The sequence below is a fragment of the Asterias rubens genome, chromosome 3 (assembly GCF_902459465.1).
Source record: "Asterias rubens chromosome 3, eAstRub1.3, whole genome shotgun sequence".
NCBI classification, from domain to species: Eukaryota; Metazoa; Echinodermata; class Asteroidea; order Forcipulatida; family Asteriidae; genus Asterias; species Asterias rubens.
In genome coordinates, this window is record NC_047064.1 from 1,475,811 (window position 1) to 1,498,498 (window position 22,688).

General features: G+C 38.9%; 1 protein-coding gene and 39 non-coding genes across 41 annotated transcripts in view; all 40 read left to right on the forward strand.

Annotated features, from left to right (window-relative positions):
- The first annotated feature begins 264 nt into the window (after window positions 1-264).
- Trnan-guu lies at window positions 265-338 on the forward strand. The gene has a single exon. It is a non-coding gene; the product is annotated as a tRNA-Asn (tRNA).
- Window positions 339-435: 97 nt separating this feature from the next.
- On the forward strand, window positions 436-509 carry Trnan-guu. Its single transcript has one exon. It is a non-coding gene; the product is annotated as a tRNA-Asn (tRNA).
- A 414-nt stretch (window positions 510-923) lies between these two features.
- Window positions 924-997, forward strand: Trnan-guu. The gene has a single exon. It is a non-coding gene; the product is annotated as a tRNA-Asn (tRNA).
- Window positions 998-1,090: 93 nt separating this feature from the next.
- Trnan-guu lies at window positions 1,091-1,164 on the forward strand. Its single transcript has one exon. It is a non-coding gene; the product is annotated as a tRNA-Asn (tRNA).
- A 94-nt stretch (window positions 1,165-1,258) lies between these two features.
- Trnan-guu lies at window positions 1,259-1,332 on the forward strand. Its single transcript has one exon. It is a non-coding gene; the product is annotated as a tRNA-Asn (tRNA).
- A 262-nt stretch (window positions 1,333-1,594) lies between these two features.
- On the forward strand, window positions 1,595-1,668 carry Trnan-guu. The gene has a single exon. It is a non-coding gene; the product is annotated as a tRNA-Asn (tRNA).
- A 93-nt stretch (window positions 1,669-1,761) lies between these two features.
- On the forward strand, window positions 1,762-1,835 carry Trnan-guu. The gene has a single exon. It is a non-coding gene; the product is annotated as a tRNA-Asn (tRNA).
- A 97-nt stretch (window positions 1,836-1,932) lies between these two features.
- Window positions 1,933-2,006, forward strand: Trnan-guu. Its single transcript has one exon. It is a non-coding gene; the product is annotated as a tRNA-Asn (tRNA).
- Window positions 2,007-2,419: 413 nt separating this feature from the next.
- On the forward strand, window positions 2,420-2,493 carry Trnan-guu. Its single transcript has one exon. It is a non-coding gene; the product is annotated as a tRNA-Asn (tRNA).
- A 94-nt stretch (window positions 2,494-2,587) lies between these two features.
- Window positions 2,588-2,661, forward strand: Trnan-guu. Its single transcript has one exon. It is a non-coding gene; the product is annotated as a tRNA-Asn (tRNA).
- A 93-nt stretch (window positions 2,662-2,754) lies between these two features.
- On the forward strand, window positions 2,755-2,828 carry Trnan-guu. The gene has a single exon. It is a non-coding gene; the product is annotated as a tRNA-Asn (tRNA).
- Window positions 2,829-2,922: 94 nt separating this feature from the next.
- Window positions 2,923-2,996, forward strand: Trnan-guu. The gene has a single exon. It is a non-coding gene; the product is annotated as a tRNA-Asn (tRNA).
- Window positions 2,997-3,410: 414 nt separating this feature from the next.
- Trnan-guu lies at window positions 3,411-3,484 on the forward strand. Its single transcript has one exon. It is a non-coding gene; the product is annotated as a tRNA-Asn (tRNA).
- A 95-nt stretch (window positions 3,485-3,579) lies between these two features.
- Window positions 3,580-3,653, forward strand: Trnan-guu. The gene has a single exon. It is a non-coding gene; the product is annotated as a tRNA-Asn (tRNA).
- A 93-nt stretch (window positions 3,654-3,746) lies between these two features.
- On the forward strand, window positions 3,747-3,820 carry Trnan-guu. Its single transcript has one exon. It is a non-coding gene; the product is annotated as a tRNA-Asn (tRNA).
- A 94-nt stretch (window positions 3,821-3,914) lies between these two features.
- Trnan-guu lies at window positions 3,915-3,988 on the forward strand. The gene has a single exon. It is a non-coding gene; the product is annotated as a tRNA-Asn (tRNA).
- A 1,932-nt stretch (window positions 3,989-5,920) lies between these two features.
- Trnan-guu lies at window positions 5,921-5,994 on the forward strand. Its single transcript has one exon. It is a non-coding gene; the product is annotated as a tRNA-Asn (tRNA).
- Window positions 5,995-6,090: 96 nt separating this feature from the next.
- Trnan-guu lies at window positions 6,091-6,164 on the forward strand. Its single transcript has one exon. It is a non-coding gene; the product is annotated as a tRNA-Asn (tRNA).
- A 96-nt stretch (window positions 6,165-6,260) lies between these two features.
- Trnan-guu lies at window positions 6,261-6,334 on the forward strand. Its single transcript has one exon. It is a non-coding gene; the product is annotated as a tRNA-Asn (tRNA).
- A 96-nt stretch (window positions 6,335-6,430) lies between these two features.
- Window positions 6,431-6,504, forward strand: Trnan-guu. Its single transcript has one exon. It is a non-coding gene; the product is annotated as a tRNA-Asn (tRNA).
- A 96-nt stretch (window positions 6,505-6,600) lies between these two features.
- Window positions 6,601-6,674, forward strand: Trnan-guu. The gene has a single exon. It is a non-coding gene; the product is annotated as a tRNA-Asn (tRNA).
- A 96-nt stretch (window positions 6,675-6,770) lies between these two features.
- On the forward strand, window positions 6,771-6,844 carry Trnan-guu. The gene has a single exon. It is a non-coding gene; the product is annotated as a tRNA-Asn (tRNA).
- A 96-nt stretch (window positions 6,845-6,940) lies between these two features.
- On the forward strand, window positions 6,941-7,014 carry Trnan-guu. Its single transcript has one exon. It is a non-coding gene; the product is annotated as a tRNA-Asn (tRNA).
- A 96-nt stretch (window positions 7,015-7,110) lies between these two features.
- On the forward strand, window positions 7,111-7,184 carry Trnan-guu. The gene has a single exon. It is a non-coding gene; the product is annotated as a tRNA-Asn (tRNA).
- A 96-nt stretch (window positions 7,185-7,280) lies between these two features.
- Trnan-guu lies at window positions 7,281-7,354 on the forward strand. Its single transcript has one exon. It is a non-coding gene; the product is annotated as a tRNA-Asn (tRNA).
- Window positions 7,355-7,450: 96 nt separating this feature from the next.
- Window positions 7,451-7,524, forward strand: Trnan-guu. The gene has a single exon. It is a non-coding gene; the product is annotated as a tRNA-Asn (tRNA).
- A 96-nt stretch (window positions 7,525-7,620) lies between these two features.
- Trnan-guu lies at window positions 7,621-7,694 on the forward strand. The gene has a single exon. It is a non-coding gene; the product is annotated as a tRNA-Asn (tRNA).
- A 96-nt stretch (window positions 7,695-7,790) lies between these two features.
- On the forward strand, window positions 7,791-7,864 carry Trnan-guu. Its single transcript has one exon. It is a non-coding gene; the product is annotated as a tRNA-Asn (tRNA).
- Window positions 7,865-7,960: 96 nt separating this feature from the next.
- On the forward strand, window positions 7,961-8,034 carry Trnan-guu. Its single transcript has one exon. It is a non-coding gene; the product is annotated as a tRNA-Asn (tRNA).
- Window positions 8,035-8,130: 96 nt separating this feature from the next.
- Window positions 8,131-8,204, forward strand: Trnan-guu. Its single transcript has one exon. It is a non-coding gene; the product is annotated as a tRNA-Asn (tRNA).
- A 96-nt stretch (window positions 8,205-8,300) lies between these two features.
- On the forward strand, window positions 8,301-8,374 carry Trnan-guu. The gene has a single exon. It is a non-coding gene; the product is annotated as a tRNA-Asn (tRNA).
- Window positions 8,375-8,470: 96 nt separating this feature from the next.
- Window positions 8,471-8,544, forward strand: Trnan-guu. Its single transcript has one exon. It is a non-coding gene; the product is annotated as a tRNA-Asn (tRNA).
- A 97-nt stretch (window positions 8,545-8,641) lies between these two features.
- Window positions 8,642-8,715, forward strand: Trnan-guu. Its single transcript has one exon. It is a non-coding gene; the product is annotated as a tRNA-Asn (tRNA).
- Window positions 8,716-8,811: 96 nt separating this feature from the next.
- Trnan-guu lies at window positions 8,812-8,885 on the forward strand. Its single transcript has one exon. It is a non-coding gene; the product is annotated as a tRNA-Asn (tRNA).
- Window positions 8,886-8,981: 96 nt separating this feature from the next.
- Window positions 8,982-9,055, forward strand: Trnan-guu. The gene has a single exon. It is a non-coding gene; the product is annotated as a tRNA-Asn (tRNA).
- Window positions 9,056-9,151: 96 nt separating this feature from the next.
- On the forward strand, window positions 9,152-9,225 carry Trnan-guu. The gene has a single exon. It is a non-coding gene; the product is annotated as a tRNA-Asn (tRNA).
- Window positions 9,226-9,321: 96 nt separating this feature from the next.
- On the forward strand, window positions 9,322-9,395 carry Trnan-guu. The gene has a single exon. It is a non-coding gene; the product is annotated as a tRNA-Asn (tRNA).
- A 220-nt stretch (window positions 9,396-9,615) lies between these two features.
- Trnan-guu lies at window positions 9,616-9,689 on the forward strand. Its single transcript has one exon. It is a non-coding gene; the product is annotated as a tRNA-Asn (tRNA).
- Window positions 9,690-9,784: 95 nt separating this feature from the next.
- On the forward strand, window positions 9,785-9,858 carry Trnan-guu. Its single transcript has one exon. It is a non-coding gene; the product is annotated as a tRNA-Asn (tRNA).
- A 4,017-nt stretch (window positions 9,859-13,875) lies between these two features.
- LOC117287895 (coatomer subunit zeta-1-like) overlaps window positions 13,876-22,688 on the forward strand; it is a 57,869-nt gene continuing 49,056 nt past the window's right edge. For both annotated transcript variants that reach the window (XM_033768499.1, XM_033768498.1), the window contains exons 1-3: window positions 13,876-13,975; window positions 16,182-16,250; window positions 22,089-22,170. In XM_033768499.1, coding sequence (XP_033624390.1) covers window positions 13,958-13,975; window positions 16,182-16,250; window positions 22,089-22,170 — 169 coding nt within the window. In that variant the 5' untranslated portion in view covers window positions 13,876-13,957. The remainder of the gene's footprint in view (window positions 13,976-16,181; window positions 16,251-22,088; window positions 22,171-22,688) is intronic.

The window sequence follows — 22,688 nt, forward strand, 5'->3', positions numbered from 1 at the left end:
CCAGCTACATGCTGAGTAATGTCTTGTATTAACATTGTTTGATATTGATCAAGCATTTAGGGGGAAATTTACAGGAAAATCCCAGCTAAACAGCAAGTCTTTGTGGCGCCAACGGTTAGTGCGTTCGGATGTTAAACGAAAAGTTGGTGGTTCAAATCCACCCAGGGACGGAGTAATATTTTGAATTATCTTTGTTTGGTATTGATCAAGTTTTAAGAGCAGCTTTTAGGGGAAATTAACAGGAAAAATCCAACTACACAGCAAGTCTCTGTGGCCCAATCGGTTAGCGCGTTCGGCTGTTAACCGAAAAGTTGGTGGTTCAAATCCACCCAGGGACGGAGTAATATTTTGAATTATCTTTGTTTGGTATTGATCAAGCTTTAAGAGCAGCTTTTAGGAGAAATTTACAGGAAAAATCCAGCTACATGCTGTGTAGTCTCTGTGGCGCAATCGGTTAGCGCGTTCGGCTGTTTACCGAAAGGTTGGTGGTTCAAATCCACCCAGGGACGGTTTACTATTTTGAATTATCTTTGTTTGGTATTGATCAAGCTTTAAGAGCATTTTTAGCGGAAATTTACAGGAAAAATCCAGCTACACAGCAAGTCTCTGTGGCGCAATCAGTTAGTGCGTTCGGCTGTTAACCGAAAGGTTGGTGGTTCAAATCCACCCAGGGAGTAATGTCTTGTATTAACATTGTTTGATATTGATCAAGCATTTAGGGTGAAATTTACAGGAAAATCTCAGCTAAACAGCAAGTCTTTGTGGCGCAATCGGTTAGTGCGTTCGGATGTTAAACGAAAAGTTGGTGGTTCAAATCCACCCAGGGACGGAGTAATATTTTGAATTATCTTTGTTTGGTATTGATCAAGTTTTAAGAGCAGCTTTTAGGGGAAATTAACAGGAAAAATCCAACTACACAGCAAGTCTCTGTGGCCCAATCGGTTAGCGCGTTCGGCTGTTAACCGAAAAGTTGGTGGTTCAAATCCACCCAGGGACGTAGTAATATTTTGATGTATCTTTGTTTGGTATTGATCAAGCTTTAAGAGCATTTTTAGGGAAAATTTACTGGAAAAATCCAGCTACACAGCAAGTCTCTGTGGCGCAATCGGTTAGCGCGTTCGGCTGTTAACCGAAAGGTTGGTGGTTCAAATCCACCCAGGGACGGAGTAATATTTTGAATTATCTTTGTTTGGTATTGATCAAGCTTTAAGAGCAGCTTTTAGGAGAAATTTACAGGAAAAATCCAACTACACAGCAAGTCTCTGTGGCGCAATCGATTAGCGCGTTCGGCTGTTAACCGAAAGGTTGATGGTTCAAATCCACCCAGGGACGGTTTACTATTTTGAATTATCTTGGTTTGGTATTGATCAAGCTTTAAGAGCATTTTTAGCGGAAATTTACAGGAAAAAATCCAGCTACACAGCAAGTCTCTGTGGCGCAATCAGTTTGTGTGTTCGGCTGTTAACCGAAAGGTTGGTGGTTCAAATCCACTCAGGGACGGAGTAATATTTTGAATTAATATTGTTTAATATTGATCAAGCTTTAAGAGCAGCTTTTAGGGGAAATTTACAGGAAATATGCAGCTACACAGCAAGTCTCTGTGGCGCAATTGGTTAGCGCGTTCGGCTGTTAACCGAAAGGTTGGTGGTTCAAATCCACCCAGGGACGGAGTAATATTTTGAATTATCTTTGTTTGGTATTGATCAATCTTTACGAGCAGCTTTAGCGAAAATTTACTGGAAAGATCCATCTACACAGCAAGTCTCTGTGGCGCAATCGGTTAGCGCGTTCGGCTGTTAACCGAAAGGTTGGTGGTTCAAATCCACCCAGGGACGGAGTTATATTTTGAATTATCTTTGTTTGGTATTGATCAAGCTTTAAGAGCAGTTTTTAGGAGAAATTTACAGGAAAAATCCAGCTACATGCTGTGTAGTCTCTGTGGCGCAATCGGTTAGCGCGTTCGGCTGTTAACCGAAAGGTTGGTGGTTCAAATCCACCCAGGGACGGTTTACTATTTTGAATTATCTTTGTTTGGTATTGATCAAGCTTTAAGAGCATTTTTAGCGGAAATTTACAGGAAAAATCCAGCTACACAGCAAGTCTCTGTGGCGCAATCAGTTAGTGCGTTCGGCTGTTAACCGGAAGGTTGGTGGTTCAAATCCACCCAGGGAGTATTGTTTTGTATTAACATTGTTTGATATTGATCAAGCATTTAGGGGGAAATTTACAGGAAAATCCCAGCTAAACAGCAAGTCTTTGTGGCGCAATCGGTTAGTGCGTTCGGATGTTAAACGAAAAGTTGGTGGTTCAAATCCACCCAGGGACGGAGTAATATTTTGAATTATCTTTGTTTGGTATTGATCAAGCTTTAAGAGCATTTTTAGGGAAAATTTTCTGGAAAAATCCAGCTACACAGCAAGTCTCTGTGGCGCAATCGGTTAGCGCGTTCGGCTGTTAACCGAAAGGTTGGTGGTTCAAATCCACCCAGGGACGGAGTAATATTTTGAATTATCTTTGTTTGGTATTGATCAAGTTTTAAGAGCAGCTTTTAGGGGAAATTAACAGGAAAAATCCAACTACACAGCAAGTCTCTGTGGCGCAATCGGTTAGCGCGTTCGGCTGTTAACCGAAAAGTTGGTGGTTCAAATCCACCCAGGGACGGAGTAATATTTTGAATTATCTTTGTTTGGTATTGATCAAGCTTTAAGAGCATTTTTAGGGAAAATTTACTGGAAAAATCCAGCTACACAGCAAGTCTCTGTGACGCAATCGGTTAGCGCGTTCGGCTGTTAACCGAAAGGTTGGTGGTTCAAATCCACCCAGGGACGGAGTAATATTTTGAATTATCTTTGTTTGGTATTGATCAAGCTTAAAGAGCAGCTTTTAGGAGAAATTTACAGGAAAAATCCAGCTACACAGCAAGTCTCTGTGGCGCAATCGGTTAGCGCGTTCGGCTGTTAACCGAAAGGTTGATGGTTCAAATCCACCCAGGGACGATTTACTATTTTGAATTATCTTGGTTTGGTATTGATCAAGCTTTAAGAGCATTTTTAGCGGAAATTTACAGGAAAAAATCCAGCTACACAGCAAGTCTCTGTGGCGCAATCAGTTTGTGCGTTCGGCTGTTAACCGAAACGTTGGTGGTTCAAATCCACCCTGGGAGTAATGTTTTGTATTAACATTGTTTGATATTGATCAAGCATTTAGGGGGAAAATTACAGAAAAATCCAAGCTAAACAGCAAGTCTCTGTGTGTCAATCGGTTAGCGCGTTCGGCTGTTAACGGAAAGGTTGGTGGTTCAAATCCACCCAGGGACGGAGTAATATTTTGAATTATCTTTGTTTGGTATTGATCAATCTTAACGAGCAGCTTTAGGGAAAATTTACTGGAAAGATCCAGCTACACAGCAAGTCTCTGTGGCGCAATTGGTTAGCGCGTTCGGTTGTTAAACGAAAGGTTGGTGGTTCAAATCCACCCAGGGACGGAGTTAGTATTTTGAATTATCTTTGTTTGGTATTGATCAAGCTTTAAGAGCAGCTTTTAGGGGAAATTTACAGGAAAAATCCAGCTACACAGCAAGTCTCTGTGGCGCAATCGGTTAGCGCGTTCGGCTGTTAACCGAAAGGTTGGTGGTTCAAATCCACCCAGGGACGGTTTACTATTTTGAATTATCTTTGTTTGGTATTGATCAAGCCTTAAGAGCATTTTTAGCGGAAATTTACAGGAAAAATCCAGCCACACAGCAAGTCTCTGTGGCGCAATCGGTTAGCGCGTTCGGCTGTTAACCGAAAGGTTGGTGGTTCAAATCCACCCAGGGACGGAGTAATATTTTGAATTAATATTGTTTAATATTGATCAAGCTTTAAGAGCAGCTTTTAGGGGAAATTTACAGGAAAAATCCAGCTACACAGCAAGTCTCTGTGGCGCAATCGGTTAGCGCGTTCGGCTGTTAACCGAAAGGTTGGTGGTTCAAATCCACCCAGGGACGGAGTAATATTTTGCATTAACATTGTTTGATATTGATCAAGCTTTAAGAGCAGCATTTAGGGGGAAATTTAAAGGAAAATCCCAGCTATACAGCAAGTCTCTGTGGCTTAATCGGTTAGCGCGTTCGGCTGTTAACCGAAAGGGATGGAACTATATTTTGTTTGAAGCAAGTTCTTTTACTTTTGCACAAAGGCCTGTATTTTGAATAAGTTATTCAATTATATAAGAAGATCATGTTTAGTTTTAAATAACTGAAAACAAACGTACTCTCAGCACGGGTTATTCAAAAAAGCAAGTTACAAAGGAAATAAGAAAGATATGGCCATAAGTAACCGATGACACATGCTTTTATCATTAATTTTACTTTGTTTTCAAGTACCTGACTTTGATTAATACTCATTAAAGTTTAGACACCTCAAGCAATTAGGGTTAACTTTAATTCCCGCGTGTGTGATTCCGTTCCAGACGTGTCCTTAAGATGTAAAAGAAGTTAAATTTGCTCATTTATCATTAAGGCGAAGTAATAAAAACAAAATTTATCGTCTGTGGTTGTGTCTGACTCAAGGCAAGCGAAGAATCTGAGTTAAACTTGTTCAATCATCAACCTACTTTTAAAAGACCCTGGATGCAAAGTAAAACTCGACTCTGGTTTAATTTACAAAATACTCTGAAAGACTGTGGTGTTCAAAAAGTGTCAAAAGGACGTCGGACAATTTCGCTGATTTAACAAGTTTTTATAATAATTTATAGAATAATGCCCTCCGATCCATACAAAATTGTCACTGCTTTGTAAACAGTTACTTAATTGAGAACATAGAATTAACTGTTGCATACTGCTTACCAAACAAAATGACCTATGGTATAAATGCAAACAAATAGTTAATTGCCTGACGTTTCGACCCTAGCTAAAAGGTATACATAACCATGTTCATATGTGTTGTGTTGTCTTTCTATTTACGAGAAAGACTCTGCTAGGGTCGAAACGTCAGGCCTTCAACTTGTGTGTGCAGTTACGTTCTTGTTAAAAAAGAGCAAAGAGTGTTCTTGGAAAGGCTTTCAAAAACAGCTCTTGCAAACCCGTAAACATAAGTAAAACCAACAACAGATAAACAAACAAACCCCCAAAATCGAATAAAGCCCGATGCGTTTTTCGGGTTATTGTTAACGGGGTCTCTGGAGTTTATTTTACCGAAAGTTCGGCACAACCTGACTAAAAACGAAACGACCTTTGGATGAGGAAACGTAAATGAATAAATCCAATATTGACATTTAAATCTTGCTACTTGTAAATCATTCCTAATTTGAACTCATGGACATATAAGGAACAAGGGTTTCCTCTCTGAATCGAACCCATGGATGCGTATTTCCGAGCTCAGTTGACCTTCCCTTTGTGTGTATGACGCATATCCTGTCATCCGTTTAAACAAGAAACACAAAAGAACAGGTAACAAATTAGGACTCCTAGAAATATCCATTCTGGAAAAATCCATTCTGGTAAATTGACCGTTTTAGGAAAACCCAGGGTCCACTGTAGCTTGCGGGTATAATTATTGTTTTTTTTATATCGCGCAAAATCTTCCGTTAACACCATGTTGGAAATTATCAAACTCTGCCAACTGTGGCTTTGTTACTAAATTGAAGTATTCCTCAATAAGTTGAATATTTTGGGAAATGACTCTCCCACCCACACCGGGATTCAAAAGTACCTCAATATTATTTTTATTTGAGCTCCCTCGTTAATGTAAAAGTTATACAAAAACTAACAAACACAATAAGTCTCTGTGGCGCAATCGGTTAGCGCGTTCGGCTGTTGGTGGTTCAAATCCACCCAGGGACGGACAAATATTTTGAACTTTTATTGTTTGCTGTTAATCAAGTTTTCGAGCAGCTAAAAATAATGTAAAAGTTATACAAAAACTAACAAACACAATAAGTCTCTGTGGCGCAATCGGTTAGCGCGTTCGGCTGTTAACCGAAAGGTTGGTGGTTCAAATCCACCCAGGGACGGACAAATATTTTGAACTTTTATTGTTTGCTGTTAATCAAGTTTTCGAGCAGCTAAAAATAATGTAAAAGTTTTACAAAAAATAGCAAACACAGTAAGTCTCTGTGGCGCAATCGGTTAGTGCGTTCGGCTGTTAACCGAAAGGTTGGTGGTTCAAATCCACCCAGGGACGGACAAATATTTTGAACTTTTATTGTTTGCTGTTAATCAAGTTTTCGAGCAGCAAAAAATAATGTAAGAGTTATACAAAAATTGACAAAGACAGTAAGTCTCTGTGGGGCAATCGGTTAGCGCGTTCGGCTGTTAACCGAAAGGTTGGTGGTTCAAATCCACCCAGGGATGGACAAATATTTTGAACTTTTATTGTTTGCTGTTAATCAAGTTTTTGAGCAGCAAACGTTAATGTAAAAGTTATACAAAAACTAACAAACACAATAAGTCTCTGTGGCGCAATCGGTTAGCACATTCGGCTGTTAACCGAAAGGTTGGTGGTTCAAATCCACCCAGGGACGGACAAATATTTTGAACTTTTATTGTTTGCTATTAATCAAGTTTTCGAGCGGCAAAAGTTAATGTAAAAGTTATACAAAAACTATCAAACACAACAAGTCTCTGTGGCGCAATCGGTTAGCGCGTTCGGCTGTTAACCAAAAGGTTGGTGGTTCAAATCCACCCAGGGAGGGACAAATATCTTGAAATTTTATTGTTTGCTGTTAATCAAGTTTTCGAGCAGCAAAAGTTAATGTAAAAGTTATACAAAAATTGACAAAGACAGTAAGTCTCTGTGGCGCAATCGGTTAGCGCGTTCGGCTGTTAACCGAAAGGTTGGTGGTTCAAATCCACCCAGGGACGGACAAATATTTTGAACTTTTATTGTTTGCTGTTAATCAAGTTTTCGAGCAGCAAAAGTTAATGTAAAAGTTATACAAAAACTAACAAACACAATAAGTCTCTGTGGCGCAATCGGTTAGCGCGTTCGGCTGTTAACCGAAAGGTTGGTGGTTCAAATCCACCCAGGGACGGACAAATATTTTGAACTTTTATTGTTTGCTGTTAATCAAGTTTTCGAGCAGCTAAAAATAATGTAAAAGTTTTACAAAAAATAACAAAGACAGGAAGTCTCTGTGGCGCAATCGGTTAGCGCGTTCGGCTGTTAACCGAAAGGTTGGTGGTTCAAATCCACCCAGGGACGGACAAATATTTTGAACTTTTATTGTTTGCTGTTAATCAAGTTTTCGAGCGGCAAAAGTTAATGTAAAAGTTATACAAAAACTATCAAACACAATAAGTCTCTGTGGCGCAATTGGTTAGCGCGTTCGGCTGTTAACCGAAAGGTTGGTGGTTCAAATCCACCCAGGGACGGACAAGTATTTTGAACTTTTATTGTTTGCTGTTAATCAAGTTTTCGAGCAGCAAAAGTTAATGCAAAAGTTATACAAAAACTAACAAACACAATAAGTCTCTGTGGCGCAATCGGTTAGCGCGTTCGGCTGTTAACCGAAAGGTTGGTGGTTCAAATCCACCCAGGGACGGACAAATATTTTGAACTTTTATTGTTTGCTGTTAATCAAGTTTTCGAGCAGCTAAAAATAATGTAAAAGTTTTACAAAAAATAACAAAGACAGGAAGTCTCTGTGGCGCAATCGGTTAGCGCGTTCGGCTGTTAACCGAAAGGTTGGTGGTTCAAATCCACCCAGGGACGGACAAATATTTTGAACTTTTATTGTTTGCTGTTAATCAAGTTTTCGAGCGGCAAAAGTTAATGTAAAAGTTATACAAAAACTATCAAACACAATAAGTCTCTGTGGCGCAATTGGTTAGCGCGTTCGGCTGTTAACCGAAAGGTTGGTGGTTCAAATCCACCCAGGGACGGACAAGTATTTTGAACTTTTATTGTTTGCTGTTAATCAAGTTTTCGAGCAGCAAAAGTTAATGCAAAAGTTATACAAAAACTAACAAACACAATAAGTCTCTGTGGCGCAAACGGTTAGCGCGTTCGGCTGTTAACCGAAAGGTTGGTGGTTCAAATCCACCCAGGGACGGACAAATATTTTGAACTTTTATTGTTTGCTGTTAATCAAGTTTTCGAGCAGCTAAAAATAATGTAAAAGTTTTACAAAAAATAACAAAGACAGTAAGTCTCTGTGGCGCAATCGGTTAGCGCGTTCGGCTGTTAACCGAAAGGTTGGTGGTTCAAATCCACCCAGGGACGGACAAATATTTTGAACTTTTATTGTTTGCTGTTAATCAAGTTTTCGAGCGGCAAAAGTTATTGTAAAAGTTATACAAAAACTATCAAACACAATAAGTCTCTGTGGCGCAATCGGTTAGCGCGTTCGGCTGTTAACCGAAAGGATGGTGGTTCAAATCCACCCAGGGACGGACAAATATTTTGAACTTTTATTGTTTGCTGTTAATCAAGTTTTCGAGCGGCAAAAGTTAATGTAAAAGTTATACAAAAACTATCAAACACAATAAGTCTCTGTGGCGCAATCGGTTAGCGCGTTCGGCTGTTAACGGAAAGGTTGGTGGTTCAAATCCACCCAGGTACGGACAAATATTTTGAACTTTTATTGTTTGCTGTTTAATCAAGTTTTCGAGCAGCAAAAAATAATATAAAAGTTATGCGAAAATTAACAAACACAGCAAATCTCTGTGGCGCAATCGGTTAGCGCGTTCGGCTGTTAACCGAAAGGTTGGTGGTTCAAATCCACCCAGGGACGGACAAGTATTTTGAACTTTTATTGTTTGCTGTTAATCAAGTTTTCGAGCAGCAAAAGTTAATGCAAAAGTTATACAAAAACTAACAAACACAATAAGTCTCTGTGGCGCAAACGGTTAGCGCGTTCGGCTGTTAACCGAAAGGTTGGTGGTTCAAATCCACCCAGGGACGGACATATATTTTGAACTTTTATTGTTTGCTGTTAATCAAGTTTTCGAGGAGCTAAAAATAATGTAAAAGTTTTACAAAAAATAACAAAGACAGTAAGTCTCTGTGGCGCAATCGGTTAGCGCGTTCGGCTGTTAACCGAAAGGTTGGTGGTTCAAATCCACCCAGGGACGGACAAATATTTTGAACTTTTATTGTTTGCTGTTAATCAAGTTTTCGAGCGGCAAAAGTTATTGTAAAAGTTATACAAAAACTATCAAACACAATAAGTCTCTGTGGCGCAATCGGTTAGCGCGTTCGGCTGTTAACCGAAAGGATGGTGGTTCAAATCCACCCAGGGACGGACAAATATTTTGAACTTTTATTGTTTGCTGTTAATCAAGTTTTCGAGCGGCAAAAGTTAATGTAAAAGTTATACAAAAACTATCAAACACAATAAGTCTCTGTGGCGCAATCGGTTAGCGCGTTCGGCTGTTAACTGAAAGGTTGGTGGTTCAAATCCACCCAGGTACGGACAAATATTTTGAACTTTTATTGTTTGCTGTTTAATCAAGTTTTCGAGCAGCAAAAAATAATATAAAAGTTATGCGAAAATTAACAAACACAGCAAATCTCTGTGGCGCAATCGGTTAGCGCGTTCGGCTGTTAACCGAAAGGTTGGTGGTTCTGCCCATCGAAATATATTAATCAAGATAAAATATAATAAAATTAATACAAACAGTAGAAGCAGCAAGTCTCTGTGGCGCAATCGGTTAGCGCGTTCAGCTGTTAACCGAAAGGTTGGTGGTTCAAATCCACCCAGGGACGAAAAACATCGTTTTTGTACTTGTTTGCTATTAATCAAGTTTTCGAGCAGCAAAGGTTAATGTAAAAGTAATACAAAAAAGTAGCCGACATAACAAGTCTCTGTGGCGCAATCGGTTAGCGCGTTCGGCTGTTAACCGAAAGGTTGGTGGTTCAAATCCACCCAGGGACGGTAACATCATTTTGAATTTGAATTTTGAATTTAAGTGGGTCTTTATTGTGAAAGAAGGAAATACCACCAACAAGAAAACAGACAAGTGTTATCGAAAACAATAGTTGTTACTTGTTACTGGGGCCTTCCGTATGTTGACAAAATTTCTGCGAACTTTATCGAAATACGGAAGACCAACTAAAATGGTAAAACGAAACAAATCCATACAGCAGCTACGTCTATTTACACATCAGTGAATTAACTAATCAAACAGTCGAATAAATTGTTTTGTTTATATTTGGTGGTTGAACTTAAAGGGCATGCATAGCATTGTTACAATTGAAAAAAACAAATGTTTACATTTTTAATTTGCACATGAGAGTAGAAATATTTTTTCTTGAAATGAAAAAGCTTTTTGAGAAATGAGTACAGCAATAGCTGAAGTTTCGATCTCGAGGGTTCAAAAGTAAAATCCGATATTTACAAACAATGACTTTATAAATTACTGACTGAATCAATCCGCCATGTCTCAAAAGTATCTGCTGTAAATGACAGATTTGATTCTCAATACCGTTATGAATCGTTTAAATAGATACCATTAATGTCTACTAATGTTGACTCTCAGTTTTTGGTACTTTTTCTTGTTCTGGGTACAATATTTGTCATATTGTGATCTCAATCGTTGCCCCTTTTCTTAAGAGAGATGCCTTCTCTGTTTGGAGTGTTTCGTTTCTGTAAAATCAACCATTCCAGTGGTCATTGTAACGTTTTGGTTTTCTTCGCGACGGTGACGTATAGCTTGGAAAGTCTCCGGACCCCCCCTTTAAAATATAAAAGCAAACTGAAGTTGAAATGTCACTGCACCTTTTTTTTGTTATTCAACATTTCAGATGATTTTACAAAATTACACCTGAGTTTTCTCTAGAAGCTGAACTCAAACACATGTCATGACCAACGTTTCTTTGGTGACACGCAAACATCCCAGGATTATATTTCATGCGTGGGAAAATTCCATCTCTTCTTGACAATGATTATGTTGATTTTAGATCGTGTTTGTCAACAACTTCCAAATTACACAGAGAAATAAAAATCGGACGGGAACTTCCCTCATGCGCATTGGATGATTCGAAGTAGGCATTTTTATGCAAATTCATTTAAGCGATGCACACATTTTTAATATCAATGTTTTTTGCAAACTAGCTTTTGTATGTTTGTGTCAATAACTTTGATTAAGTGGATTGATGATAATTCATCGATCATTGGTGAGTTCCTATGTCTGAAAATGAACGCGTTAATAAGTGATGTCATTTTCAAAATACCAATGATGTTACATACAGTAGAGTTAGTTTGATACTGGACAAAGTTATTGACAAAATGTATCCAAAAGCTAGTTTGCAAAGACATAATATGTATTGGAAACTGAATTTGCGCTTTACTAACATGAATTGGTGTATAATAGGTCTATACCACGAATCATCCAATGAACACGAGGGATGTTCCCGTCTGACTTCGTAAGTTCTTGACGAAAAGTTCTTGACGAGCAGGATCTAAAATGGTGGCATTCACTCTGCAAAATGAATGCCTATATATAACCAATATCGATGTGCAAAGTACGCTATTAACTGTACAATCCTATGTGAATGTACAATTTGATGTGTAAAGTATAATAATAGACATTCACTGCTCCTATAGACCGTTTGGATAGTGTCCAATGTCAATTACTGTCATTGAAGTTACCTTTCTTGGATACACGCACCGGGGTGTGTCATGCACTGTGAAATCGCTTCGACTAATCACGGGACATGCATGTGACTGTTAGACAACTCTTTATAATAATTTCTACTTTGCCCCTCCTTCAAAGAACACATTGTTCTGTTTTGCTTCTTTGATTTTAAATTTGTATTTCGTAATACTTATTACTATTGTTTGTTTACTTAGAAAACATTTCCCATGGAAACTAACACCCCTTTTCCTGCCACCGTTGCACCCGTTGTGGCGATAACTCGTTCAGTAAAGGCCTACCGTAGTCAGTCATAACAGCTCGGGTTCATTTGGTGGTCAACAATCTACGTTTAGAAAAACTTATATCTATCAAAAATTTATTAACTATGGAAGCCTAAATATTGCACTGTTTTTAAAACAATGCATAGCAATAATAATTTGACAGAATTCAAAAATTATCAGGCTGGTGTTAACTTGAGGCGCCACACATTTCCGTGACTTAGTTTGGTTTAAAAACGTTGCCATGTTCATTCTGTAAAAACACGAAATTATAAACGAGAAAAATAATGACAACAATTTTGTTAACAAAGGTGTTAAAGTTACACATGGTAAAGTTTCTGGAATTGGTTGAACGTGTAGCAATTGAGACTTAAATTGGTATAAAGTAACACTGTGCTGTTTTATCATTACACTTTTGTAAGCTAAGTTTCTATATCAAAAAAGGGAGCTTGAAGTTTTCCGTAGTCAACAAGTTTTGTGGTCAACCAAAGGACAGAAACGAAAGTTTAGGAATAATGTCTCGTTACTAAACTGTTTGTTGACATCAAAGACACGGAAAGATAGGTCTTAAGAATGCACTTGAGAGAAAACTGTAATATAGTTCAAAGACTGTTATTCCACAATTGTATGGTCACCCAACCCTCGGACCTTCACACCCCCCCCCCCCCCCACAAGCACACTGATTGTCCTGTATAATTACATAAATCCATCAAAACGGTGCAATGTAAAATACAAAAGGATCATGCCTAGTTAGGGGTAAACAAAAACAAATGACGAGACCGGATTTTAGAACCTGCCGCGTGCTACTGACGTGTCTTCACTTGTCCATACATGTTTTTTGCGCTTTATGTACAATTGAATTGCTTCCTCATCAATAACGCATATAGAAATAAATATCACAAGTGTTTTGACACTATAACGTCTGACTCAGTTACACTTAAAGGCACTGAACACTATTAGTAATTACTCAAAATAATTGTCAGCATAAAAACCTACTTGGTGTTACGAGCAATGGAGAGCTAGTGACGGCTCCATCTCAAGTAGTAGTTTTCGAGAAAGGTAACTTCTCATTTAAAGAATAAAATTCGTCAGGCCTGGAGCCCGTTATTTAGCCTGTTTTTCTTTCATTATTCTGTTATAACTAAATTCGATGATTTTTTGAGTCCAAGTTTTCACAGATTGTTATTATATGCATGGTTATCTACACCAAGTGAGATTACTGATACCATTACCAATGGTCTCCTAGCCTTAATTAATACGATAAATTCGGAAGTAGAAACATGTACTACTCAGAATGACTGTTATGATTTCACTTTCTAATGCGTAGGGTGCAAGTTTTAGGCTCGGTGTGTTGTTTGAATGTTTTGTGACGTCTTGAAATAATTTTCCAAGATAAGTTGTTTTCCCTGTTCCCAGAATTCCAAAGGGTGTCCCACGAGTGACATCAACAATTGGTAAGACACAATTGGTAAGACACTGCTCTACTGCAAAGGTCGTGGGTTCGAATCCCACCCTAGTAGTACGCCGGTGATTTCTTGCACAGACCTCACTGTCTAAAGCCAAAATTTATAATATTGTTTGTTTCTGTTTAAATTTTTGTTAAAAATAAATTCAGAGCAATTTCTTTCGGAAGAATTGTGACTTTCGTGCCTGGATTTTTGGGATGGGATGATGAAGTGGGGAAGGGGGTATTTCAGTCTTTGATTATGTTCACAAGATAAGGACCCTTTTCCCAAAGCTAATCTCTTGAGGTTTGGAAATGTCTTTACCTGTGGGTGGTTTGGGATTGAAAGAGCGTAGACTGTCCCTTCTAGATTTTCCATCACAAAATAAAGACAAAATTATTAAAAGTCGTTGTCATTTTATTTAAAAAGAAACTGCGCTACTTCTGAAAATATTTCTTTGCACCCTTTATAATTATTATACCACTATAAATCCGAGTCCCAACCAAAGGCAAGTATGAACAGCGCCCCCGACGTTGAAAGCCTGTGACACACAGCTTCTCGGTAATTCTCGCCAGTATACGTTTTACACGTTGGCAAAAAGTTTACGTTGGTGCGCGGAATACGTGTTAAAACAACTAGCCTTTTTTGTTTGGGACCAGCGAATATAAATCAACATGGATGCTCCCGTATTGGTAAGAAAAATTGTAGTGGTTTATTTTACGAGAATTAGACTAGTTGTGGCTGTAATTCTGTTTTATTACTTGATGATGGGTTGGATTAAAGAGCGATATTATTGTGATGATTTTAAGGTGTTCATTATGTTACTGTGACGAGGTATTCAGTTGAACTAGTGCGTCAATTTCGCTTGCCCAGTTTTCGGACATTACAATGTACGTGTGTTGTTCGCTCCTGACCGAAGCGAATGGGCAGTGTCTGTGAATTTTTGAAGAGTTACAGAGATGCCAAGTCCAGAGGCCAGCTATGCGTGAGATTTTTCAAAGCTCAAAACCCAACCCGAAAATCTTGGATGTTTAGACTTGGGTCATAATCTATAATTTGGACCCTGATTTGACCCCGATTTTACCCCTGTCTTATTTCCAGTTTTCCTATCTGTAATTTCCTAAACCACTTACAATATGGAAGTAGGAAAAACCCCAAACCATTACTTTGGGTCGTTCAGATTTACTCTCATTACAGATGAGCTTTCCAAGTTCACTGACATAAAGTAATAAACTGTCAGTATCAGATGACTCCTCGCCACAAGACGAACTACAAGATAAGATTCGATCAGCAAATGTGTCCTCTAAAATGTGTCTGTGCAGACAAAATAATATTTCACAGACGATGATTAGTATCCTAGGAGACCTATAAATGTCTCCCTTCATGAATATGCTACAACTTAGAAGAGATTTATTGCCTAAACCAATTTGGTCTCTCTGAAATTGCCCATGGATGAAGTTTCAAAATTATTTATGAGCAGGAAAGCCAAAGGCGTTTTTTTCACCATCAGACACACATCTAGAAATGGAATTGCGTTTCATTCTATGAGTTGTAGACACAACTTCTTGACTGATCAGCTGTTTTTTTGTATTTTTTACCTTAAAATTTGTGCGATAGAAAAGTGAAAAACTTTGTTGCAAAGTGTTTTTTTTCAGGCAAGAAACAACATTTTGAAATATGAACAAGTGCAAAAGCTGACTGTGACTGACCAGTGAAATGAAAACTTAACTTGCTATGCTGGCCGTCACTGAAAAAGTAACGGGCCAACCTGACCTCTCAGGCACTGCCTCCCTGGTCTTGGCCTTGGTCACCTTTAGAGATAATCTCAAATATACTTTTAATTTGAAATTGAAGTGTCCTTGTCAGGAATCCTTGTTTTTCAGGCGAACAATGTATCTTGCTTTTATGTATGCATTTACAGTCTCACACACCAAGACAGCAGTTGTTATTGCTGTGGGTTAAAAAGATGACACTTCATCAAATGAATAATGACATCAAGTGCAACCGAAACCTCCCCGAAGTGTTTATAATTTTTGAAATATTAATTGTTTGATTACCTGTGAAGGTAAGAATTGAAATAAATTTACACCTCTGTGGATTTTCATTTCCCATAACTCCCCTTCGGGGCAATTTAGAAGATCCCAGGGCGGGGTCGTTCACAGCTCTGTCGACCCCATGGGTCACAATGTCCGTCATTGGATAATGGGGCCTAGGCGTGACAAATTTGTATTATTACTGTAAATTAATTGACCACCTGAGATTTGTCACCTTAAAGGTGTCTTGTGTCAATTGATAACAAACACAAGTCCACTTGTAGCGTTGTGATTTGTGAATCTGGAGTGGTGATTTGCTCAGCCTAGCTGGGTTGTTTCAGCCCTGGACTTTCATCCGGGAGAGGGCAAGGCAATTGTTTTCGTGGGCACTGGAAGACCCTAAAGTTTATGTAATACTTATTTGGCAATGACTAGGGCAACAGATCTGTAATTCCAGGCCTGAAGTTTTGTTTATTGAACATGTTCAACAAATTAGTTTGGTTCGTTCAACCAAGGAGTGGTCCTTTTCTCTATGGTTTAACAAAGAAAAATTTAGTGGGATTTGAACCAACGACCTCCGGATCAACGAGCCGGCGCTCTACCAACTTGAGCTATCTAGCCTTATATGTATGTTGGCGGTGTCCATATTTTGTTAACATCTTTATTCAACAAATTATGAATAGATATATAATATTAAAATTAATAATAATGACAATTTTCTTTTACTTTCTAAAACACAGGATACAATTTTTATTATTAATTAGCTTCTGTTTCCTGCAATGGACAGAGGCAAAGTAATCAAAGGGAAGACCCAAATTAAAGTTTATCAAATTAAGTTGTGATTTTTTATTTTGTTTCATTACAGCCAGCAAGTTTGTATACAGTTAAAGCTATTGCTATTCTGGACAACGATGGGGAGAGAATTGTTTCCAAGGTAAAGTACTTAACATTAATCCAACACACATGGTGTTACCGCAAACCAAATAAACATTGATACCTCACCATGCAATGCCTCAAATCCCATAATTCAAAACTCACTAACACTATAGAAACATTGTTCCTAAGCAGACTCATTAAATATATATTTGTCCATTTATTACTCGGGCCAGTTTTATGAATCACCACGCGCCTCAAGGAAGACCCAAATTATTCTTGTTAGCATAAAAACTTACTTGTTAAAAGAGCTTTGGAGAGCTGTTGATAGTTTAAAATATTGTGAGAAACGGCTCCCTCTGAAGTAACATGGTTTTTGAGAAAGATGTAATTTCTTACTCAAATATTAAAAAGCTTCAGGCCTTTTATCTGGAAGCACACAAATTTATGCAACAAGGGTGTTTTTTCTTTCATTTTTTTCTTGCAACTTCGACGACAAATTGAGTAAAATTATGCATGTTGGGATACACCTACATGTAGTAAGAATACTGGTCTTTGAGAATTAACAAAGGCGTCCAGTGCCTCTAAATAACCTTAACCGCAGGTGTAGGGTACAGGTAGCAGCACTCATTATTCAATGACCGCTTACCCATCTACTGTTATGTGCGCAATACTACTTCTCCACCTGTCATGTCTCAAGAAAGATGGTACAATCTTTGAAATTGTATTGGTCAGTTAACATGGGCGGGGCATTCAGATCTGTCAATTAAGTTTTTTTGTTTTTGATGGGGGCAGAGAGGGGGTGGAGGTATGCCATTCTTCATCCAGAATGTGATGGGGGCAGAGAGGGGGTGGAGGTATGCCATTCTTCATCCAGAATGTGATGGGGGCAGAGAGGGGGTGGAGGTATGCCATTCTTCATCCAGAATGTGATGGGGGCAGAGAGGGGGTGGAGGTATGCCATTCTTCATCCAGAATGTGATGGGGGCAGAGAGGGGGTGGAGGTATGCCATTCTTCATCCAGAATGTGATGGGGGCAGAGAGGGGGTGGAGGTATGCCATTCTTCATCCAGAATGTGATGGGGGCAGAGAGGGGGTGGAGGTATGCCATTCTTCATCCAGAATGTGATGGGGGCAGAGAGGGGGTGGAGGTATGCCATTCTTCATCCAGAATGTGATGGGGGCAGAGAGGGGGTGGAGGTATGCCATTCTTCATCCAGAATGTGATGGGGGCAGAGAGGGGGTGGAGGTATGCCATTCTTCATCCAGAATGTGATGGGGGCAGAGAGGGGGTGGAGGTATGCCATTCTTCATCCAGAATGTAAAGTGTCAGAACTGATGGTTGTATACCCCTTTGTCCTTGGAAAGAGTCAAAAGAGGTCTCGGGGGAGGCATTCTAGATAATGCAGCAGGCACGAAAAGGGATGTAACCTCATGGGTAAGGTGCGAGGCTTCACACGAAAAGGAAATTTAGTTAACGTAGTGAGGTTTCGGGGGGGGGGGGATGGTTTGGGATGATGACGAGGCTATTGGTGTTCGGCCCCCCTCCATCCGATTTGCAAAATGGAGCTGTCATTTTCACGGTCTGCAGATAATGATTAATGGGTCTAGGCATGGTACCATGTAGTGGGGACGTGGTGTAGGAACAATCGTAATCCGAAACGGAAGAGAAAATATCAACAAAAAAGAGTAAAATGTCGCAAGAAAGTTTGATATTACAAAGCTTTCACTGTATGAATTATTACAGAATTGTTCCTGTTTTGACAAGTAAGTCTCAAGTCAAAACAGTCTTAGTTAAAGATGAAGGATAAGGAATGTCAAGTTTGCAGATGCTTTTCTTCCAGCTTTGTAAGAGTTTTTCAAGTCAGTCTTGCTGTAAGATAAAGCACTCCTTTATAGAACTGAAGCTGTACCAAGCCTTTGATGGTCATTCTGTTAAGAAGAATGGACTCTAAAGTGGAGATTTGTGGAGATTTGTACAAGCCGAATTTCGTATACGTTAACAAACGACGGTTGGTCACATTTTATAAATATTTTACAACATACATGTATAGAGGCATTGTTGAGTGCTTGCAACATTATCAAATACAACGTCAGTTTGCTCAGCTAACAATAAATTGAATACTAAAGTGATTCTTCTCAACTGGAAAAAGTTTTTGTAAATTGAAAGATAACATATATTCAGCTAGCCAATGTTTTGTTGCACTTCATCCTATCTTTCAGTTTGGAACGGCAGTAATTTTCAAGTTGAACTATTGTATAATGAAAATACACTCAACTGTAGATTATGTTACGAATCTACACTTAAGTGTAGATTCGTAATACAGTTAAGTGTAGATTCGTAAAAATAATCTACACTTTCAACAATAGAGTGACGTCGCAGAACTAGTTTAATCTTAATATATACAGGACAACTCGGTCAAATGAACGAAACAGGGTAAAGAAGCAGGGTACCAGTCCCAGATGGTACATGTCACATTTATTATTTGGCTGGTAACTTTATTCTAGGATGCTAATTTGTTTGCTTGGTTGTTAGATGTTTCTTTTAACTAAGAGAAATTTGCGGAAATCTCGATTTAAGTAGTATTGGTTCTGAAAGTAATCTGTGGTTAACGACACAACGTTTCGATCAGTGTGCTTTGATTCTCTTCACGATGTTTCTTTAAGAGCAAAATCAATTGACAGTTCAGTTTAGTTATTTTGAGCAGGAAGGAAAAACACATTTTCTGTGACCCTTTTTTGCCAATCTTGTTTTACAATACCATAATAAAACTATTAAAAAGCCTTTTCCATATTCGATGACTAATTCAATGACAAACGGAAACTTAACTTGCGAAACTATTACAAATTGTATTCTCCATTTCGGTGAAAAGTTATCGCATTTCTTGAGGACAAGTCCCAATTATCGCATTTCTTGAGGACAAGTCCCAAGATGAAACGGAGAAGAAGGAACAGTTCAAGTTAGTCATAACGGCTTTCTGATTTAATAAAAGTTGCTGAGGGGGTCCTAGGCCAAAAAATACGTGCCACCATCTTGAAGAGATCCAGACAAGGCAAGTTAAAATGATTGACTTCCTTGCGGAGCGGCGTGGTATTCAGATTGATTTGATATTTAATTAAGAACAGCTTGTGTTGGACTGCGATTTATCACAGAGAGAAATCTTCAGGGGCATCGTTTTACATGCGTCGGAGCAGCTACCATGTGCTGCTAATTTCCAAAACCATTCATTTATTTATTTCGACCTGGACGATAGGGTTCCTCAGATAAATTCATTTTGTATTTTTTTCTTGAAGATATGAACATAAAGCAGACTGTGAGATGTGCTTTTTAAAATCTTTTATGCTCTTTTTGTGTACCCATTTTAAAGGATAATAATCCCTAGGACTAAGTATAAAAGTTTGGCTTTCTTCACCATCTTGCTACAAGTCAAAAGCACACAGTCTTTATGTGTCCATTCAGGAAAGCACCAACTATTCATGAGGCAGTGCTTTGTAATTGGTAATGCAATAAAGTTTGTATGGTTAGTCTGCAAGACCAATCCACATTTTCCACAAATTCTGCCAATTGGAGAATAAAAAGTATTATCAGCCGTTTGAATACCACCTTTGCCACAGGATTCTGTGGGTTGAAGCATCAGTATCTGCCTCATTTTGGTCTAAGTTCTCCGACTTCTAAGTTTTTGGCCTACAAGGTTCCAATTCTGAACTGCAACTTTAGCATTTGATTTGAGTCTACTTACAATACAAGTGCGAACCCTGTAGAAACTTAATTAGGACTTTGATAGGCAGGATATGGAACATTACATGATAAACTGTAGTCATACATGTCCCATACTTTTACATAAAATTTGTCATGATCAGTCAAAAACTAATGGAACACTCAAAGCAGATGTGCCTTTATGCTGGATCAATTTTTCTCTACTGGGCATGAAAACAACCTGTTGGACACAAGTGTGTTTGATTGTCATGCTCGCTGAGTCGTTGAGGAAGAAATCAAGTTGAACTTTGAGGCGTTAAGGCACTTTTATTTTGGTAAGATGAGGAACGGTGCAGCTGGTGCAAACAGATGGTGTTACAGTTTTGAATAATCTGAGAACATTAGAAATCATGGTGTATTTTATTAGAAAGGAAAGCATTGGTTACAACCATGTCCAAATTTCAGTATGTGGTTAAGGACAAGATTTTGCTAAGCACGGAAAAAACCTGCTAAGCAGAAACAGATTACAAGCCAAAATGCCATTAAGTTTAAATTGTTGCGACTAATGACCAGCTATTTTTATTACCTGTACTCGGCAAAATAAGTGTTATAAGCAAAATCTTCTGCTTAACACATTTAAGGCCGCTTAGCTGTACATATTGCAATAGCACAACTTCATTTTCAACCAGTCTAAGGTAATGTAACAGTAAATGCATTTGTAACCTGTGTTATAAAAAACAAAAGTGCACCAAGAAAGGTTTATCATTTTTGGAAACAATTTTTCATGAAGATTTGGAAAGTCAGCAGGCTCGTGTATTTGCCCCCTGACCTGTGGTATGAAGTGTCAAAGGTGAATGTAAGGGGTCAGTGTCAACTTTCAAAGTACTGGTAGGCTTGAAAACTTTTTTCTGGAACAGTTGGTTAACAGGGATTTGGGGGGAGGGGGGGGGGGTGTTTGAAATGGCTAAGTGACAGCGTGATAACAATGGCTTGACAGCATCTCTTCTGCTCCACAATCCAATAAAACTTTCTGACATTGTCATTCTTCATTTACAAAGCCTTCATTGTTTGGTTCTGCTGCCTGACTCTGCCTTGGGGCAGAACCCTCTTGAATCCCGGCACGCTATCTTCCATCCTGCACAAGAGTTACGGGAAGAAAGGAGAGAGAGAGACAAAAAAATGTTGCGTGCCAAATTGAAGTTGGAGCCGATTCGATGGTTGTGACAATGAAGTGGATGATTCACGCGTGGAGAAAACAATAGCTGCCTGGTGCGGAATCTGGAATCAATTTAAAACAAAGTAGCTTTTCCTGTCAGGAGTCCCTTGTGTCTAGAGCTACTAGGGATTAGTGACATGGCCTAGACAGGGGGTGCGGAACGGGTGATTGAAGATGAAATGAGAACAAAATCTCTGTGGTTTTGTTTTCTCTTTTATAGCATATTGAGTAACGGATTATATTGTTGAAGGTCGAGGACAGCTTTAGTGAAAACAGGATTTCAAAATTAGTTTTTCTAAACACGATGATAAAAGTTGTGTACACACAAATTTTTGCTGTTGGATTAGTATGTAGATGAAAGGCAAGATAAAAAAACACAAATTAAGCCTATAGATATATTAAACAAGGTCAAAGGTCACTGGAAATAAGGTTTTCTTGTGCTCCGAATCATAGTGACCTTCATGATGTAGGCCCCCCATCTCTCCCTACAGGTGTGTTGAAAATCATAAAATTGTAATTGTTGAGAAACCCTGTAATTTTTATAGGCACATGCACTCATCAATTTTTTTTATGAGGATGCACTACTCATTGAGAGATTAAGCGATAGTTAATATCATATTTTGTTAATTTTACCAAAGCTCACTGTCTTAAATTGATTGTTTTTGTTTGTTATGCGATATCAGCTAACATTACAAGGTCGGACAGGCACTTTAAGGTGAGGGCTTCACTTAACTGATTTGGGCGGTTGGCCAAAAACAACTGCCACCACGTTGTCACATACTCTTGGGGCTGAAACAGGGTTAACCCCTTCAAAGTCCTTAAGGATGTAGGCTTGGGTATCATCCACTAGAAACTTGGCTGGTAGAGCACAATGCACTACCTCCCAAACTTTTTTCAAAGTGTCACACCTAAGCTTTGGTTTGTCCATGGCATTCCACAAAACATTTTACCAATTGTTTTTGTCTGTATTTTTCTTTCATCTGCAGTATTATGACGACACGTACCCAACAGCCAAGGAGCAGAAGGTTTTTGAGAAGAACCTCTTCAGCAAGACACATCGAGCAAATGGTGAGATGCCACAAAACGAAAAGCTCATCAAGCGCTGTATGCTTGTTGCTTTCCAAACCTGTGACTCCCACATTATAGAGCAGGGCCCAATTTCATGGCTGTGCTTGCTAATTAGTTCTTATACTCTGGGTTGTTATTGTATAGCGCATTATTATCACAACACTTGGGGCGAATCAAAGCGCTCAATATTCGTTTGTACAAGTGATGTGGAGCTACGTTTTGAAATATAAGAGCTATTCATACATGTATATAGCACCATGTAATGGTATACAAGGTGCTGTGGTGCTATATGCTGCGGATCAGACCAGGAACACCGGGGCAAATTCATTCTCTTTATGATCGCACTGGTTTCTTTAACGTGCATTACCCAACTCACTGGGTGCCCCATCCATAGGATGCAGCATAAATGGTAGTGTCTTGCTTAAGGACACAAGTGTCACAACTGGGACTCCAAACCCACACTCCGCTGATCTGAAACACCAGAGCTTGAGTCCGGTGTTGTTATCCGATCAGATTGT